This window comes from Macrosteles quadrilineatus, unplaced genomic scaffold (genome assembly GCF_028750875.1).
Source record: "Macrosteles quadrilineatus isolate MER2022 unplaced genomic scaffold, UCM_ALF_1.0 Scaffold_4__1_contigs__length_99947679, whole genome shotgun sequence".
Lineage (NCBI taxonomy): Eukaryota > Metazoa > Arthropoda > Insecta > Hemiptera > Cicadellidae > Macrosteles > Macrosteles quadrilineatus.
In genome coordinates this window covers 36,403,964-36,424,355 of record NW_026542597.1, presented here as the reverse complement: position 1 = coordinate 36,424,355, position 20,392 = coordinate 36,403,964, and the positions used below count along the sequence as shown (strand labels likewise).

Genomic DNA, 20,392 nt, shown 5'->3' with positions numbered 1-20,392 from the left:
CGTCTTCTGCAAGTTCCATCATTACCAACTCCTCAGCAACCGACTGGAAAAACTTTCTGACATTTCCTCGAACTCCGTTTGACCTCAGGTAAGGTATAAAGCTTACTATCACGCACATAGTGGCGTCCCCATCTTAAATAGTTGATACAGTAATTTATTGATATTTGATATCTATAATGTGAACTATCTATTGCCATCTATTGTATACCTTACCTACACACGGTGTGGGTGTATTTTCAGCTCATTTAAATGTAGGGCTTGTGTACAATGAGCAATATGATCGATGGAGTGTGTTTACTAAAACTAAATGTGGACAGCTCAATGTTTAATGATTGAGGTCAGCTGGGTCCAGTTTCAAATAATCATAAACCTATCGAGTTTTGTTTCACGAACCATCGACCTTAGCGATAAACTAGCTATTCAGCCATGGTCTATAATCCATTAGTGAACTGCAGGATTTGGACACGGTCCTCTAGACAGTCCCTCACACTAACCTCTCAATCAGCTGTGGTCAATGTGACCCTCACTTTAGTAAGCGTTGCCATATTATTTAGACAAAACGTTTTTAAAGCAAAAAACATTTTTAAGCTAACCACATCACAACACAACTCTTGACAAGGAGGCTGTTTTCAATTGTAAAATACTTAGCCAAAGTAAGAGGTTGTAGAACGGTTTCGTAGAGCGATGGTGGGTGGAGGGGTATGGAGAGGTAGGGAGGGGTACCGGTAAGATTGACTTGAATATTGGACATTAAGCAAGCAACCCCCGGAGGATATAGATACTGCTGTGCATTGACTATGACAAAGCCCTCTGTGATGATAATATCTCAGTTTGGATATCTTATTAATTATTTCACAAGATTCAGCAATTTGACAGTAAAATGTAACTAATGAAACATTTTCTAAACATATGTAACCTTTAGCAAGTTTAAGCCACACAAAACTTTACAAATCTATATATTAATAAGCAAACATGTTTCTTTAAACCCTTTTTTCTCAGCACCGCAGGGAAAATCTATGCATACTGTTAGAAAGATATTTGCCTGTAGATTTACAGAATACCTTTTTAATTAAAATAGGCTAAAAAATAAGCACAAAAAATGAATTTAAAAATATTAACATGGGCCATATATGGGTTTCCATGCTGACGAAATAACAACGAAACATAAACAGAAAATCAAAACAAATTAAAGAAATTCCAATCACATGTTTTATTTACAGCGTGGGGGTATTTTTTAATATAGAAGTATGCGCATTACACATTTTTGGTCGAGTTTTTGACCACTGGACGACCTCTTGTATATTTATAGGCATGCACTGTGGATGCGATACTCCCTGATGTGGATTAACATCCGCACTAGTAAGTAGGCTACTACGACTATCCACAGTACTATCATAGACAAATAGAATCTATATATATAATACGCTAAGCCGATTTTTGTGAACAGAACTCCTCCCTCATTTTTGGACTGATTTTGATTCTGATGATTAAAGTGTCAAAAAATTGCCATGATCTGTAGTTTTGCAAAGTGTTTTTCGTTTTTTGATATCCTTATTAGTTTGGGCAGGATCTTCCATCAAAGTCGAGCTTTCTCCCATAAGATTAACATGGGGGAATCTAAATATTTAATTGGAAACTTTGTATCCACTAATTTGAGAGAACGGCTGGGTGTAGAAACTTGGTAGAGGTGTCCAAAGAAAGGTCTTGGTCTGTGGATGAGTTATCAAAAGAAAAACGAAGTAAATTCGCTTAGGGCTCTGCCCCAGAAGCCGAGTTAAAGACCAGCTGAACCTCAGAACAATAACTTATCTTTTTAGAAATATATTTTTATTAAAAGATTTATAACTCGGGTTGTTAATACGTCACCAAGTTCTTTCTGGTCTCAAATTACTCAGTAAATGTTTCGCTTTGACTTCATTAACCAATAACCAAAATATGACAATTTTAAAACGAGTCATGAACCTTAATATAACAATAAAATGTATTTATTTCGAAATTTGTCTTTAGTTAAAGACGTATATCCCTAATTCTAAATAACTCCCAAAACTCTTATAGTCTTAAAAAGTTCGCCAAATTATTGACTTTTATTCTAGCTAAAGATTACTTATTGGTAGTGTTGTGACCGTACTATTGAAATACACGCACATTGTAAATTATATCACTTTATTTTTAACAACATAGATGTTTTTAATGTAATGTTTTTCAAAAGTAACAATAAGAAGTGTTTACTATTTAATATTTACCAACAGCTGACTATTTAGAATAGAGTAATAGAACAAGATTATGACACTCTCCCTCACTTATTGAGAAGAACATAAACTATTTTTGAACGATAAAGTCTCGTAACCAAGGTGGCTGTCGTCGTTGTCTTATTGGTCGTGGAGAGCGAACTGGAATGTTAACTTCTGTTTAGGTTGGTCTGGTTCTGGTTCAATATGGTCGGGTCTTTGATCAGGATAAGATGGAGTTTGGTTTGGAAGTCTTGGTACATCGAATGATTGCTTAGGTCCAAATGTTACCATCTTTTCTTTCATTACTAGAGTTGGTCTAAGCTGGTTAACTTCTTTTGGCTGAGCAGGAGCCATCTTCATTTCTCCAATCCATCAAACCTATTATTTGACTAACCAACCTACATTTCTTCAACTCCTCCATTCTTTATGTTCCATTCAACTTATCCATTCTTTCTACTCCCTTAACTCTATATCTCCTTTATACAGGGTGGGGCAATGAGAACGCCACAATTTGTTTTAGCTGTCACATGTTAATTGTTGCAACAACGAATGATCAGCTGTGCTTTAAAACATCAATTAAACTATGCCATTTTAGTAAATATTATGCCCGAGGCTATTAACACTGAGATTTTGATGTGCAAACCTATTTTTAAAATAGTGGTTCTTGTGCAAAAACCCAGAGATTGTTAGGACCACATTCCATCGTTGGTCAACATGGCACTGTTCCCGATTGCAAAACAATGGTGAACAGGGTAAAACTATTTAGGATAAACGCTTAAACCTAAAAAATGATCGGTGGGTGCCGCAAAACTCTTTGTACACCAGCAAATGTTGAAAGAGTGCGAGTCGCGCAGTAACTCAAAGTCCAAAGAGATTTGCCAGGAAGCTGTTGTTGTTGAAAGCTTTACGTTGGCTCCTTTTTTTGGACGGGGGGGGGGGGGTTCTACTAAGCTACTTGATGTTCGAGGTTTTTCTAAGTCACCCCACAGATTTGCTTGAACCGAAGCTAAGAATTGTCCAAAAACTAAAGTGATTCCTGAAGAAATGCTGGAGGAGTATTTGATGGAGTTTTCAAGTGCCTAATGTCAAGTAGGACAAGGACGTCACTTGCAGGATTTCGTTCTCAAGAAAAGGAAAAATGACTTATTTGTTAAGTTAAAATGGCAAAAGATAAGCTGTGTTTTGATGTGCTATTTATATCCATATAGGGTGAATACTATTGAGTTTGTACTGCTTATAAATTGGGGCGCTTTCATTGTCCCACCCTGTATAATAATTGTAACCTCCTTATGTATTACAGTATACTGTTCTGCTAATATCTGTATCTGTATCGAAAGTTGAGTGTAGTCATAGACTGATACGATTGAAAATATCGATTGTTTTTGGTTACATATTGTCATGAAGTCGTTTACCAAAGTTTCTTATTTTTTATTGACTACTGTAACTGACTCATGGATGGCACCATTGATTACAATAATGCAAAAAAAATCACAGAAAACAGAATCAGGCAAGGCCCGCACTAGATATATCTAGTGTGGCCTTGAACCAGGGCTTACCCATTACCACTGGCATTGATTAAATAATTTCATAAATATAATCAATGCCCTTGGGAAAAGAACAGGGTAAAAACTGGGAGTTGGGACCACTGAGCTAAAATTATAACGCTCAGTTGTTGGGACAAGGCAATATTACTATTACTAGTATTACTGCGTTTGTTTAAAGTAGTGCTCTTATTTTGGTAACACTGCCTATCAAACATATGCTCCAACGCTCCAACCAGAAAAGAAGGTCCCAGCTGTGCTGTGCTGTACTCTCTCTATCTACTGCTAGCTACTCTGTACTGATTGGTGATTGGTGGGGAATAACTGCATAACTGCAACAAACAACTAACTGTGCTCGCTCGTTTCTCCTTTCTGTACTTTCCCTTCCTTTCAGATTTTGACGTTCATAAATTTGACATTTTTGAAGCTTTGATAAATCAAGCGGGAATATTTTCTAAAGTATTTTGTATTTGTCATAGGAGCTTACGTGGTGTGATAATTTTTTTTTATTTGAGTGACTAGAAGCATTTTAAGAACTGCAAAATGAAGGTTTTTATGTTTGGTTTCGTGACATTGTCCGTTGTCATACATTTTTGCCTTTTCTCACTTTCTGGTAAGTTTCATTTGTCGTAAAATAGTATTAGGCCTAATTCGATTCAAGATTGCACTTATTTATTTCAGGATAGCTAGCTACTTAACTTAATAATGTATTCTATTGATTTTATGGCCTAGGTACCTTAACCGAGCCTAGGCCTATAACTTAGGCCTAACTAATTCCTTGGTTGAAGTAGCCTAGCAGTAGGCTACCTACCTGGAATAAGTACCACTTGGGCACTACAAACCTTACCACAACCATTCAATTGTGTAGGCCTCTAAGTTAGGTCTTTACATTTTGTTATCCTCCACATAGGCCTAGGCCTAGTGTAGTTTAACGTTCACTACTGTAATAGTAGGCCTACTGAATTTCTCATTCATATGGCCCAGTGACGTACATATGCTACAGCCAGTTTACCCATAGACTGCTGTTGCATATTCGGTGTCCCAATGTTTTTAAAAAGCTTAAATATAGGTAACGTAACAGTGTAGGTCTATTTGAAGGCCCTGAATTCTCTGCAGTTTACAGCATGTCTGTCGCATGTGTGTAACACTCGGTCTGTGGATATGATGATTAACTTAACGATGTCATATGATGGTTGGAAAAATTGTTTTTACTTTCTCCCCCGGGACCGCGTCTCGTTGTCCCTCCGTCTAGTTGTACCTACGTCTACTTGTACCTCGAGGCCTAGGGACAACTAGTCGTAGGTACAACTAGACGTAGGTACAAGTAGACGGTGGCACACCTGACTAGTTGTACCTGCAGATTTTTAGGAGGTTACAACTAGACGCAGGTACAAGTAGACGTAGGTACAACTAGACGTGTATCCCACCGACAAGTAGTATCACCTAGCTTGTACGGATGCGACCAGTTGTCCCTACGACTAGTGGTCCCTACGACTAGTGGTCCCTACGTCTAGTTGTACCTACGACTAGTTGTACCTACAAGTATTTTGCGTCCTTACAGTCTAGTTGTATCTATCCTTCAATTCGTTACCTTGTTTAATTGATTACTGCACGAGTACATTTTAATAATACCATTAATTAAAATGTAGTACCAGCCCTAGTACCGAAAATCGCTTATTTAACTAAAACATTTATATATATCATTAAATATACAAGCAGTATATCCTTAATGAATTGCAATAGACCGCTGCCTAGCAATTATGTATTACTATTTTTGCTGATTCCTTTAAATATTTTTTCACATAACCTTAAAGTATTTGCATTGATTAGAGTGCATTTCTTATAGTTTACTATGGATTTCCCAGTGAACAATGAACAATGAAGTGTACAATGAAGTTGAGGTCCAGTGGTTGAAAACTCGACCAAAAATATGCAATGTACAGACTTCTCTATTTAACATACACAGTAAATAATACATGTGATTGGAATTTTTTCCATTTCAAACAAACTAGAGAAGCTAGTTTTAAACTACCTATATAAACTAAATTTGATACTGAGCTAGGTATGTGTACACTGGCTATGTAGTCTGCAACTAAACTAATATTGTAATATTGTTCGTGACTAATACCATACAAAAACACTTCATTATACTAAATTACTTGCTTTTGTAAACTCTGAATTTTTTTATTTAAGATAATTGTTTTAAGTTGTTGTTAAAGCTAGTTAATGTTAGTTTTCTATAAAAAGGTAGAGTTTAAGTGGAAAAAACAATGATAGCAGATCTTGACAAGAAATAAGGAAAACCAAAGTGTAATATGGATAAGGACTGACTAAGAGACACAGTACATTGTTCAAGAACAGGGTTTTCTCAATGAGCTGCAAACAAGCCAAATTTTCCTGGCTTTGTAGCAAGTTGTTTATAAAAAATTTTTAAGATTGTATGATTTTTAAAGTAATTAAATAAATCCCTTAAACTGGTGACAAGTTGAAGGGGAGATACAACTAGCCGTAGGTACAACTAGACGTAGGTACAAGTAGGCGTAGGTACAACTAGTCGTAGGTACAAGTAGTCGTAGGTACAACTAGTCGTAGGTACAACTAGTCGTAGGTACAAATAGACGCAGACGTATGAGGTACAAGTAGACGGTGGCGTACCCGACTAGTTGTACCTGCAGATTTTTAAGAGGTACAACTAGACGTACCGGTAGGTACAACTAGACTTCCGCACCATCGTCAAGTTGTACCTACAGCTTTGGACGAGGTACAACTAGACGTCTGTCACCAAAATGCAGCAGGTACAACTAGACGCCGGTGCAAGTAGACATCGCCCCTCTCCCCCTATACCATAGTAGCCTATATCATAGATAAATCTTACTCCCTTGTGTTGCTTAGTCTATGCCTATATGGAGAAAGTAAGTTACCTACCTATTGTTTTCGTCAAAATTTTCGAGTTTGAGTTTTGAGTGGATATAGGCCCTACCTATTCGTTTTGGGTCCCCCTGGACCCAAAAAAATGGTTTTCGAAGTGATGTCTGTGTGTGTGTCTGGATGTGTAGGCCTACAGAGCTAAGGACTAAGTTACACCTGTGGTCCAATTTCGATGAAATTTGGTATGTAGATTCTAATCCATGGTATCTCAAGGTGTTTTTTTTTTCATTTTTTTGAAATTTTGATTTTTAACCCTTTCAGTGCTATGAAACGATATATCGTTGTTTTAAAAATCTCTAAGGGATATAGAGAGGAAGGTTATTTTAACAAAAAGTAGCAAAACGGCCATTGGTGACCTGCATGTTTATTGTACACTAACAACCACTTAGCTAAAATATTTGCCCCAGTGGTTGTAGTATATCGCTACAAACTCACAGGTCACCAATTATTTGCCACACAAAACGGGAATCGAACCCGAGCAGACGAATGCCACTGGCCAAGTGACACTTGCCCTAGCCTTCTCGGCTATCTGGTGCTTGAAGACTGAGGAGTCAAAAAACGGTATTTAAGCTGACACCACCGATTGCAAACAGATAGCGCTACAGATGGTTGTTCAATGCGTTACTAGGTAACAGCACTATTTAGTCACGGACTATTTAGATGATATTTTTCAGGTGAAACACAACAGTGATCATAAATGTGTTCCTGAAACTTTGTTGCAAAACATTATTTTCCATAAAATGGCTATATTACGATAACCTCGTCCAACTGAATCAATGTTAAATTCAATATTACATTGTAAACTATAGGCCTATGTATTTTGATTTTATATGAGATTTTGGTTTCAAACAATGCTTTCAGAACATTTAATGTATAGGAAAACCAGGAAAATTACAACAAAAACTAAGTTTTATTTAATGTTTACTACAAATACCGGGATTTATCTTTGTTATATATTTTCTTACTGTCTTATTATTCAAAATTAGCCTAATTATTAAAATAGTGACAACATTACAGTTAAAATTCAACAACAGGTAATGGAATTGAAAGGCAAACAAAAAAGTCTTACGAAATACGAATTATTGGCCTAGCACTGAAAGGGTTAATGGGGATTTTCCCATAAAAACCCATAAAAGAATGGAAAAATTGTATTTTCTCAAAAATAGCCTGAACAATTTTGATAAAAATTTAGTACGTTGTAGCTCTTAAAATTCTGAACAAAATGGTAGGAATTCCATTTCTGTAAAAATTACCGTTCAAAAGTTATTAGTAAATTATGTTATTTTCCCCATAAAAACTTCATAAAATAACGGAAAATCGGATTTTCCCTAAAATGGCCTGAACAATTTTGATAAATATTTAGTATGTTATAGTCCTTAAATTCTGAACAAAATTGTACAAATCCAATTTCCATATATTTACTCTCACCGCTTACACATGATAAACGTTGTTGACAAACTTATGGGAGAAAGTATGTGTCAGAATGCTGATGCCATTTATTTTACCTTGCTGCATCACTGGCCCGTGTACTGTTAACTTAATGACACCTGGTTGATGTGTTCAATATGTTTCCTTGGTCCGTGGAAATGACCACAGACTCGCACAACTTATAAGTTATGTGGCGATGTGTAGCGAACGTGTTAAAGCATAGTTAAGTAACTTAACTTAACTTGCAGGCCTAACTTAACATTAAGCCCTACCGGTACTCATAAACATTAACTTAGGCGCCACTCATCTTGTACACTCATCTCCATTCATACTTGGCTCAAAATAGGCCTACCTATTTTGTAAGGTCGTCATTTCAATAAAAAGTATTTAAGTATTAAAAGTAGGCTTACCTAAGTACCTACTTAACCTCGTTTCTAAGACATTACCCCTATGAAATATTTTTTTACCTTTTAAAAAGGCCTATGTAAATTCGGGGGAGGGGGGACACATTCAGATTTTTCCCTAACCAAAGGTGGTAACCCTGCATAAGTTAAACTATTGATGGCAACATGTTCACTAAAATCTGCAGTAGGTAGGCCTAAATCATCCGTTGGCATTTTGCAAGCTTGGATGATGAATAACTAAATCTAACTAATCTAACTAACGTAATAGGGCAGAGACAACTGTTGTCTTTTTATTAAACCAGCATATGTGCTCAACTACCCTAATTATGCTGACACAGACCAGCTTAAGTTTAACTTAAATTAGTCCGTGGTAGACAATTTAAACTTGTAGGCTCATGGTTCGCTGTCTAGTTGTATCAACGTCTTGTTGCATTTGCTGCATTTTGGAGACAGGCTCAAGGTTCTCCAGTGATCCTGGCAACATTGTGATAATTTCCCGAGATCGAGGCAACATCATTTGTCATGATCTATTGTGAATGTCTCGCAACATTTCTGATCATTTACCGCAGTCGTAGTAGGTAGCAACTACGATAATTTTACTAATCTTACTAGCTGAACCCGGCAGACGTTGTCTTGCCTTTGACTATTTATAATTTAAGTACCGTAACGTTTAATTGTCTTATTGTATATGAAGTGCTTATAACTAAATTAAAATACGTACGACAACTAATGAAACACATATAGTACAAAGGATAACCGATTCTTTATTATTGCTCTTATATTAATGCTAGTGGGTAGACAATATTTTTGGTCTTTCTATTCGGCTCAATCACTTCCTGGTTGAAGTTCGTTCGCTACGCTCACTCACCTTTAGGTTGGAGCTCGTTCGCTGCGCTCACTTGCCTTCGGGTTAGCTCGTTCACTATGCTAACTCGCCTCCAGGTTGAAGTTCGTTCGCTATGCTCACTCACCTTTTGGTTGCAAATTAGCTGTTGTCATAAATGTAAAAGAAATAATAGTGCTGCACCCTGTTGGTAATCCTTGTAACTTTAATGCTATTGAACATCATAGAACAGAACCAACTTGTTTAATTGAAACAGCTGTTAAGATTCATTAATTCCATCTATATAAATAAAATTAGAGTTTTGTCTGTACATTGCTCAGAATCATAAATTTTTAGGTTATTTTTACGTTTTATACATTAAAGAAGCCGAAACAAGTCTCATCTAAATTTCTGTCTGTCTGTAACACTCAAGATGGCATTTTACGCAATCTTCTCCAGGAAAACGAGAGTATCTATCAAGATCCAAGTCATTTTAATGTATTCACTGGATTGGCGAGAGTGTCTTTAGCCATTAAAATGTGGCCTCACTTATTTGCAAATAAAATTACGGACGTTCAAAAATGCAGTTTTGTGCGATTTTTGTCAAGTTTTCGTCCAATTCTTATTACATAATTATCTATGAAATAACGAACAGCTGTTCGGATCAAGATTACTTTTTCTAGCTGTCACTGATATGTTGTTTACAAATACCGCAACCATTTCCGATCACGTTTTGAAGGCAAATCCCACCCAAGTGAGATTAAAAACGTATTTCTTACATAAAGGATTTAATTAATCGCAAGTGGAATAACTTATAGTGTAACCGTAAATTAAATTAAATAGGTAACTATAGGCTTCATCCAGGTCAGGAACCAGAGATTCTTTGTGCATAAAATTGTTCTTGAGTTTTGATAACCAGAAAGAAGACCTTGAATCAGTGTTGTATAGGGCTGGGAAACTTAAATTTATTAATGATCGTCTCCAATAGCTTAGAAACAAGGTTCCACTCATTGACGGCGCTTCAATGGCGGTTGTGTAAAGTGTAAAGTAAAGAATCACAACTGCAGTGGGTAATTGTAACAGAGGGTTACGGATGATGCTAAACTCGATTTTCCAATGTGTCACTGTCTGTTCTTACCATTGACTATACAGTATATATAGTCAATAGTTCCTACTCACTGTGTGATGCAATCGCTGGACCATACAGCCAATAGGCCCATAGCCCATCTCTTGGACGTGTACGCCTACCCAATTATAACAACCTTTTCGACGACGATCCTTGATACCGGTACCTTTCCCTAGAATACACGGCATACCTCTTGAGAAATAAAATTACAAACGTGTAAACGTAACGTAAATGTAACGTGTGATTTTTGTCACATTTCCTTCTAATGTTAATAGATACCAATCATTGATTAGGGAATACGTAATCTATTAAATAACAGAAAGTTGTTGTATAAGGTTGTTTTTTTTTAACTGACACCGATAAGTTTACATTAAAAGTTGTTTACAAATAAAGTAATTAATGGGAAATAACGTTGATTGCCGATAACTTTTTATACGAGAAAATCCAAAACCAAGAGATCAATAACCTTGATTAACGCATATTCGGATACGTACTATAGTTCTTAACTGTAAAAGTTGGTTTTTGGTACGGTACTGGTTCTTTTCCTTTGAACCGTTGGTAGCAGCAAGAATCATTTTTTCTTCACTGTAATTTACAAATTAGTTATCGTTGGTGTTGCACCTTATTTATTACAGGCGTATTCAATTTAATTGATGTCTTAACTGTACCTATAAGTTTTGCTTCTTCTGTCTGGATTCCAAAATGTTAGTTTATGGTAAGAAAACGATAACGCATTTTAGTAAAACGTTTATGAATTGTTCAAACGCTTTAAACGTTGTTTGGTATCAATAGTTCGTGGCCTATTTTGGTAATTTTTATTATAAATTACCAATCTAAATCGTCTATAGTACTTCATTTCATATAGCAAGCCGATTCATATAGCATTTCAACAGCAAGCATTTCGGGTCATCTTCGGTCCAAGCAAATATAAATTGTTATGATAAAATTGTATAACATTAACAAAGATTTCAAATACTAATTTTATTTGTAGGCCTTCTTTGTTATGCTTAAAGCGTAGCAAATTCCCTATTAAGTTCTGTATTTTTGTGTGTATGTCTGTTGGTAATGCATTATTGTCCTTATTTCTCAGTGTTTCACGGAAAGGACAAGAGCACCTTGATAATGAACGGGTTGTCAACCCGAATAAAGTGTTAAATTGTGAGGTTGAGGTAGGACCTTAAATACTTTTTTAACTATTGTGGAAAGTAACTTTGCCTACCTCAGGGCTATGCCTCATAGATCTATAAAGCATTTTTTTAAGTTTAATAATTGGATAATGGATTTAACACATGGACCAACAAGATCCGGGTGACATTTAATTGCCAAGCATTAGTTTTGCCTTGAAACTGTCAGATACTGTATTTGCGAAGGTTTAGGCTAAATATAATAGTTTTGTCAGCATATCTGAAAGTATGCAAACCAACTGCTGTTCTCAATATAAGAAGGTTTTAACTGACTACTAGCTGTGTGCCCGTTCTACACACGGGGATCTTATAGTAGTCAGTTGAAACCTTCTTATATTAAGATTAAGAACAGCAGTTAGTTTGCATATTTGCAGATATGCTGGCAAAACTATTATATATAAACCTTCGCAAATACAGTATCTGACAGTTCAAGCCAAAATAAATGCTTCGCAATTAAATGTCACCCGGATCGTTATGGTCCATATGTCCAATGATTAAACTAAAAAATGTTTTATAGATCCATGAAGCGTAGCCCTAAAGTAGGCCTATAATTGAAAGTTACTTTCCACATCGGTTAACTTAAACGTATTTAAAGTACTACCTCAACCTCACCATTTAACACTTTATTCCGGTTGACATTTTCAGTATCAAAGGTGCTCTTGTCCATTCCGTGAAACACTGAGAAATAAGGACATTAATGCGTTACCAACAGACATACACACAACAATCCAAAAAAGGCCACGAACTATTGATACATAAACAATATAAAGGCGTAAACAGTTCATGATGGTTTGCCCAACAAATGTTTTACTCAAATAGGTTATCATTTTCTTAGCATACCGGGTAAGCTAAGATTTGGAATCCAGACAGAAAAAGCAAAACTTATACAGAGTTAAGACATCACTTAAATTGAATACGGACGGCTCTAATAAATAAGGTGCAACACCAACGATAACTAATTTGTAAACTACAGTGATGTGTTGGTACCTACGTAAAAATAATTCTAGCAGCTACCAACGGTTCTAAGGAAAAGAACCAGTACCTACGTAAGAACCTACCTAAGAACTATAGTACATCCGACCAATTAAATACATTAATATCTAGTCCCGAGGTTATTGATCTCTTGCTTTTGGATTTTCTCGTAAAAAGTTATAGCGTGAACTTATCGGTGTCAGTTTGAAAAAAAAACAACCTTACCCAAACAACTGTTTGTTATTTAATAGATAACGCATTCTCTAAACAATGATTAGTATATCTATTAACATTAGAAGGAAATGTGACAAAAATCACACAATGTTGGGGTTTTGGTCATTTGTAATTATATTTCTTAAGTAGGTAGGCCATGTATTCTATGGAAAAGTACTGGTATCAAGGATCGTCGTCAAAAAGGTTGTTATGAATAATGAATAAATATGTAGGCTTACGTACCCAAGATATGACCTATGGGCCTATTGGCTGTATGGTCCAGCGATTGCATCACACGGTGAGTAGAAACAGAAAGTGACACATTGGAAAAGCGAGTTTAGCACTTCCTCTGTTAAACCTCTGTTACAATCACCCACTACAGTTGTGATTTTTTACTTTACACTTTACACAACCGCCATTGAAGCGAAGTCAATGAGTGGAAACCTTTTTTGTAAGCTATTGGCGACGATCATTTCAGTGTCCCAGCCCTATACAACACTGATTCAAGGTCTTTCTGGTTGTCAAAACTCAAGAAACATTTTATACTCAAAGAATTTCTGGTTCCGATTTGGACGATGTCTAGTTATTTACTATTAGACTATATTATTGCACTTGCGATTAATTAAATCCGTTATGTAAGAAAAACGTTTCTCACTTGGTTGGGATTTGCTTTCAAAACGTGATTCAAAATGGTTGCGGTATTTGTAAACAACATTTGTAAACATATCATTGACAGCTAGAAAAAATAATCTTGATCCGAACAGCTGTTCGTTATTTCATAGACGATTATGTGATAAAAATTGAACGAAAATTTGACAAAAATCGCACAAAACTGCATTTTTGAACGTCCGTAATTTTATTAACAATAACAAAGTAGTGAGGCTATATTTAAATCACTAAAGACACTCTCGCCAATCCAGTGAATACATTAAAATGACTTGGATCTTGATAGGTACTCTGGTTTTCACGGAGAAGATTGCGTAAAATGCCATCTTGAGTGTTACAGACAAAGGGAAAGACAGACAGACAGACAGAAATAGAGATAAGACTCGTTTCTGCTTCTTTAATGTATAAAACGTAAAAATAACCTAAAAGTATATAATTCTGAGCAAAGTACAGACAAAACTCTAATTTTATTTATATAGATGATAAGATCCCCGTGCGTAGAACAGGCACACAGCTAGTTTCTCATAAGGTTAACATCGGAAACTCCAGAGCCACTGGGGCGGAGCCGATTGGACGGATCACGAAATTGATGGTGTATAAACCTATTCCATGAAATTCTACACGTATGTACCAAGTTTCGTGGCAATCGGTTCAGCGTTGTCTGAGTTTATCACTGCCAAATATATATATATATATACAGTAGACTCCCTCTTATCCGGACACCTTTTAACCGGACATCCGTTTAACCGGACTACACTCGGCGGAAATGACATCTCTTTAACCGGACAATTTTTATCAGCACATTGGTTTAACCAGACTAGATAGGCAGGAAGTGGGCAGTATTGGAACGACTGTTCTCGTGAGAAAGATTTGAGACCAGTGATTACGTGTCTAAATACAATGCTCTCATAAATTTAAGTCGAATATCACAGTAAACAGTCCGTTTTAACGAGTTTCTGGAGACGTCGGTTTAACTGGAAAACCTGTTATCCGGACTGGCCTCGGTCCCGAGGAGTCCGGATAAGAGGGAGTCTACTGTATATACAAACATCCTCTTTTATACTTATAGATAGTAGGGCGACACTGTGGTCATGCACTACAATTGTTAACTTTAGGCTAGCCCATATTTAAATATATATTTGCTCTGCTTGTTCTTTTAAGTACTATTGGTATTGATTTTGCTTACTCTATAGCAATTCTGTCAGTTAGGGCAAAATTAGGATCATAGCCTAGTGTTAATTATGGCCAATGCCCCAGAAAATAGTTTTCCAACTTCTTTTATTGAAATATGAGTTTTTGCCTTAAATAATTTATCTGGATATTTTGTTTTCAGGAGCAATTGGAAATACTCCCCAACCACCACCAACTGAAGGCCCAAATACAACCACCGTTGCCCCAAACACTACTACGGTTACCCCACCACCAACCACTCCCAACACTACTACCACATCAACTACCCCTACTACACCTACTACACCAAACACAACCACAACATCCACCACCCCTACCACACCCACTACCCCAACCACCCCAACCACGCCGACTACTCCAACCACGCCTACTACCCCAACCACGCCTACTCCTACAACTGCTAAGCCGACTGCTGCACCCACCCCCAGGCCTGAGCCAGACCGCAAGTTTGATGGCACTAGCTTCATCGGTAAGTTGATATTACCTTGATCATTAATCACTTCATGTTGTGATCCTGGTGTTGTAGTCTGTAATAAAAAAAGAATTGAGGTTTGACTAGGGTAAAATAATTGATCTCTAATCCAAGTCAAGGCCTATGTTATTACCATATTTACGTTTTGAAAGCAAGGAAATAATTTTTGTCGGTATGATGTTAAAAGTTTAGTGAAGCTAGCACTGGTTTTTGCAACATGTGTAGCCTAATTGCCTGCTCGCACTTTAAATAGTAAGCTGATTAAACCAACAGCCATCGTGTTGTGTAGCCGACTGAAATAAAGTAGCCTATTCACAATAAATAGCTTTCAGTGGCGGATCCAGGATTAAGAGAAGTCGGGGGTTTAAGTCTGGGCACAATGTTGTGGGAATTCGGGATACTTGCTCCAGAATAATCTTGGGATATATGTACACTATAGGCTATTGCTATTAGTGAACCTACATCATACCTACATCAACTTAGGCCAATGACAGTGAATTCCACAAAAAAAAACAGGTGTTAGAGCTCTCGCCAAATTTGTAACTTTCTAAAATCCCCTTCCCTTGCCCCGCTAGGACTTGGGGATGATTTATGAGGGTAGCAGTCGGTGTTTTAATGAAACTAATGCGGCAGGGACTCATGCAGCGTCCTCTGTTAGAATTTTTCTATTGAATTCATTCATTTATTCAGTCTGCTGTGTTTCTCAATTCAATCAAATAGGCCTACCTTGTATTCCGAAATTGTAAAATCATTTTCTGTCTTTTTACTAGGTGTTTAATATTATATTCAGCATAACCAGTGAACTCAGTGTTTTTCATTTAAAATTTACACAAATAACTTTAAACTCGTTAATAAATTTCATAAACAATTACCCAGCTATCAGCGCACCAACCAACAAAAATAATGTGTAATTTTTAAATTTTACAAAAAAATTATTTTAGAGCCATTTTTTTGTTCCATGGATAGGCCTACCAAATTTAGAAGGGTTTAACAGGAATAGCCTACGCACTGTATCTGCTTGTGTTTAAAACGTTTAAATGAAACTTCGTTAGGGCTTAAAAATCCTTACCGTAAACATAGTCTGCGGTCACAGTAAAATCGTGACACATTGACTTTGGTCACAGCAAAATAGAGAACGTTTCTGTGTTTACGGCTGGACAATAAACACTTACATGGCCATGGCAAAAATCAAGAACGTCTTCTGCAATCACAGTAAAATCGAGAAACTTAAAAGTTAGACAAGCAAAGTTATTGACAATACTGAGAGCTGCTCTTCCGCATTCTTTGGAAAAATCGAGAACACCTTCCAACATGGTTAGCAAAATTGTAAAAATTTTACAGTTGTAAAAATTGTAATTGTAAATTGTAAAACTTTTTGAGGATATAGCAAAATCCTGAACTTCTCCCACGGTGTTGGTGGCATCACTGTCTCCTATGATCGCAGTCAATTTTAGATTTTCTTAAAACCTTTTGCAATCAGTATAACCAAATTTATATTTAGAAAATTTTGTAAAACTATAAAAATGGTAGGCCTATCTGTAACAAAAATTGAGGATAAATTTTTCAGGTATTGGTAGGTATGGAGAATCGATTAACTTTGGTATCAATACATACTAATTGAAAAAAACTAGTCTTGAAAAGTCTAGAATTAGTCTTGAATTTTAAAATGGAAATTAACTAGACACCCTGTATCTTGGAAAAAAACCAAGATACACCAACCCAATTGACACAACTGGATATAATCATTATTGCTAGAAACTGTTGGACAATCTGAAAATAGCAGGAACCCACAGACCCTAGTAAAATGGTACACTTGGCGACTGGTAAAACCAGAATTTTTCCCGTAGCTATGAGCCATCCTGTATAAAGCATTTTTACTCAGGGTAAATACGTACAAGGGGGGGGGGGCTGTATCCCTTCTTAGCTTTGTGGATCCGCCACCGATAGCGTCAAAACATGTTTAATTTAAACTTCATCATCCGTCTTAGAACTAACAAATAGTGTTAAAGTACCAATTAATTTTAATATACTTTTGGACATGAACAAAAAAATTCTTACTAGATGGTTTAAACAAGATTGCTCCAAAACACTGACATAGAAAATCCGCACAGTGTTGGAGTACCTAATCACACACCATTAAGCCCAGCCAAGTATTACCTTGCCCGTTTCCCTCTTGTTTCTTTTGTAATTTAGCTAGATTAAAGAATGCAGTAGGTGTATGACAAATTATTAGGACCCAAAGGTTCTTTTCAATACTCTCATTTTTGAGCTTGTGTCAAGAAGAGTCACTTTAGGTCCTAGTCTCGTATTTTAGCCTTTTATGCCTAGTAATTTGCTTTCCACTCTCTCTTGCTGCTTGAAAACTAATTAAAGCTTCTTATTAACATGTTCTCTATTAAGTTAGCGAAGTAATCTGTCGACATTTTGTTACCTTAGTAGCTAATATATTAACCAGTATTTTGCTTTGACATCTGTGCAGGTGGAATTGTGTTTACTTTGGGGTTGATGGTGATTGGTTTTATATCTTGGAAGTTCTACCTGGCCAGAACTGGGAACGGGAACAGTTACCATATCCTGTGAGGACAGTTTTCAAGACCGTTAATATTTGTGCAGGTGGAATGGTTCTTACAATGGGACTAATGGCGATTGCCTTCGTCTCCTGGAAATTCTACAAGGCCCGTACCGAACGCAACTACCACACCCTTTGAAAAAGTAAATTGGACTTGTCGAATTATGACCTACATTAGATCTGTTTGGGTGTTTTTTTACGTGTGTGCTTGGTTATTTTACTATTCATTTATTTAGCCTTCAAACTACGATCAAGACTAGGTAATCTTTTAACTTAAGTTTGTTTAGGTGTGCAAAATTAACATTTCATCAAAGGTGCATGTAATATATAAAATAATAGTTTTTACAAAATGTTTTTGCTATATGTTCAATGAATTAATTGGAATTTTCAGGTTTGTGTTATTGTATTGATGGTGGTAAAATAACCTAAATTTTTACTATTGGTGACTTTCATTATGTTGAATTTGATACAATGTCAAGGAAATATTCTTGGTCTTAAGTCATTAATGTTCCGCAAAACTTGTTTGCATTTATTGTTCCGTAGAAATCACATTGGCAACTTTGGGGATTTTGCTCTCTATGTAAATATAAGGACAGTACGCTGAGGTAAAGATTTGTCTCCAGAATTAGGCCAAAGTTGTGTGTTAAACATAACACACACTGACACAAAATGTCAGTGTCTATGTCTGTTCTTTTGTATCTAATCCATTATTATCTTGTATCTTAAATTTGCACACCAAATTAAATTCTATCGTATCACCCCAAACGGTAAAATGTTTGTTAATTTAAATGCACACTCAAAAATTTTAAAAATCTCATTGATAATCTCATATGTAGTTTTATGTGCTTTGGTCTTTGTGAATGGCCTAATTCCATAGCTAATTCCAATAGTCTTGTATTTCCGTTTAACATTTCTTACATTGTGAGTTAGGCCTACAAATTTGTTGATTATAAATTTTTAGTTTAAGGTGGTATTTTTTAGTGGCTGACATAGAAATGTAAGTAACACAATGTAATTACATTTGCAGATTTTGATTTTAATTTGAAATATTGATGAAATTGTGAATCAAGCTCGTACATAGTTGATTATTTAAATTATTGTGATGCAATATTAATTTTAACAGTCAGGGTGGTTAGTCTAGGTAGTAGGTGAAATGACTATGGATTTAATGGCGCTATAAAAATGATTGACTTATTGTTTAAAGCCATGTAACCCGAGGTCTATAATATATTCTTAAAAAATGTTATTCTACTATCTTGGTTTTCATCTCTTACATCATAAGGCCAATTTACGACATGAAAATTCTTTGAGAATAGTGAAACTCAAAATCCGTCCTTTTCACTTAAAAATAGTTCCTTACCTGTATTTGTATTACTTTTCTCAAAAAGTTTAGAACTAAGTAAGTAATGAAAGAACAAGGAGTAAGTCAAATGTTTGTGTGGTATCGGGGTTGTGAATATAATTTCTATATTTGTATCAAAAACTTAATCGATATTGTACTTTATGTTATTTGATTTACCTCATGATAAAATTCTACACCATTTCACCATGTGCAAAGTTTGTGCACGTTAAACTTCGAATTTAATATTGCAATAAATGTTAGGTCTATTGCTTTCCGTGTTTTGTATAGTTCTGTTTCATTCCTTATGCGTACATAATAAGATAAATTTGAAAAATCTTTCAACTTTTGATGTGTCAAAGATTAAACCTTAGGCAGTTGCAGATAAATAATTACTCTATTCCAAATGTAAAATTAAATTTTTACCCTTATGCATTTCTTGTGGTGGGAAATACTGAATGTAATGCAATTTATCTAATTTGTCTTTATTATAGGTTATGATAAAAATGTGTCAAATGTGGTTGAAAAATTTGATTATTTTACTGATCAAATTTATTTACAACCTTAATAATTCAGATCAAAACTAAACATTATATTATAGAGTCATACTTAATACTTTGTGTGCCTATAGTGTAAGCTGTGATACACATGTAGAATTTATCGACTTCTAATTAAGTTCTAGTCTTAATAGAAAATTAGCATTCTTTGGATATCCTTCATTCATTCATAGTTTGTGAAGTTTTTCTTTTCAATTTGGATACAATTAAATTTACTATAGTTTCATATCATGATCAAATTCACCTTCAAGAACAAGAAATTGTCTCTTGTATTTTTATACATTTGCCATGTTTTAACGGTTAAGTTTAGAAAATGATATTAAAAATAAAGAATTCCATATATTTGCTTCTTTTATTTAACCTGATTTTATTTTCTGACTTGTACTCGCCTCGGCTTACTCACCTCCTAGTTCTGTGGATCCTTAAATGATATATATAATTATGAATAATTGACTAAAATGGATATAAATGATGGCAGTAGTGAACTTTTTTACAGTAATACTCTAGAAGAGTTTTAAGAGCCGTCAGAACCACCTGTCATCTTGGATTTTCTGCCCATAAAGGCAATGTTAATGGTTGAAGCAAATTCCGGCATTGTTTATTAAGACAAAAATTTGAAAAATATCTTATTTTAAAGCTATTGAACCACAGATGTGATTTGCCATCTACTTTTTAAATTTAATTATTATTTTTTCAAACTACATATATATTGACTGAAACTGTGATTTTTTCAACCTCTAAAACAAAA

At 35.5% G+C, this 20,392-nt stretch overlaps 1 protein-coding gene across 2 annotated transcripts; it reads left to right on the top strand.

Annotated features, from left to right (window-relative positions):
* Window positions 1-4,071: 4,071 nt before the first annotated feature.
* Window positions 4,072-19,986, top strand: LOC128992419 (platelet glycoprotein Ib alpha chain). Of its 2 annotated transcripts, none has more exons than XM_054415985.1 (3): window positions 4,072-4,385; window positions 14,850-15,176; window positions 17,659-17,794. In XM_054415985.1, exons 1-3 carry the CDS (start codon window positions 4,316-4,318, stop codon window positions 17,757-17,759), a joined length of 498 nt encoding a protein of 165 aa, XP_054271960.1. In that variant the 5' UTR covers window positions 4,072-4,315; the 3' UTR covers window positions 17,760-17,794. The 2 variants fall into 2 exon arrangements, with proteins under 2 accessions (XP_054271960.1, XP_054271962.1); XM_054415987.1 differs by having other exon boundaries at window positions 4,077-4,385; window positions 17,793-19,986.
* Window positions 19,987-20,392: the final 406 nt, after the last annotated feature.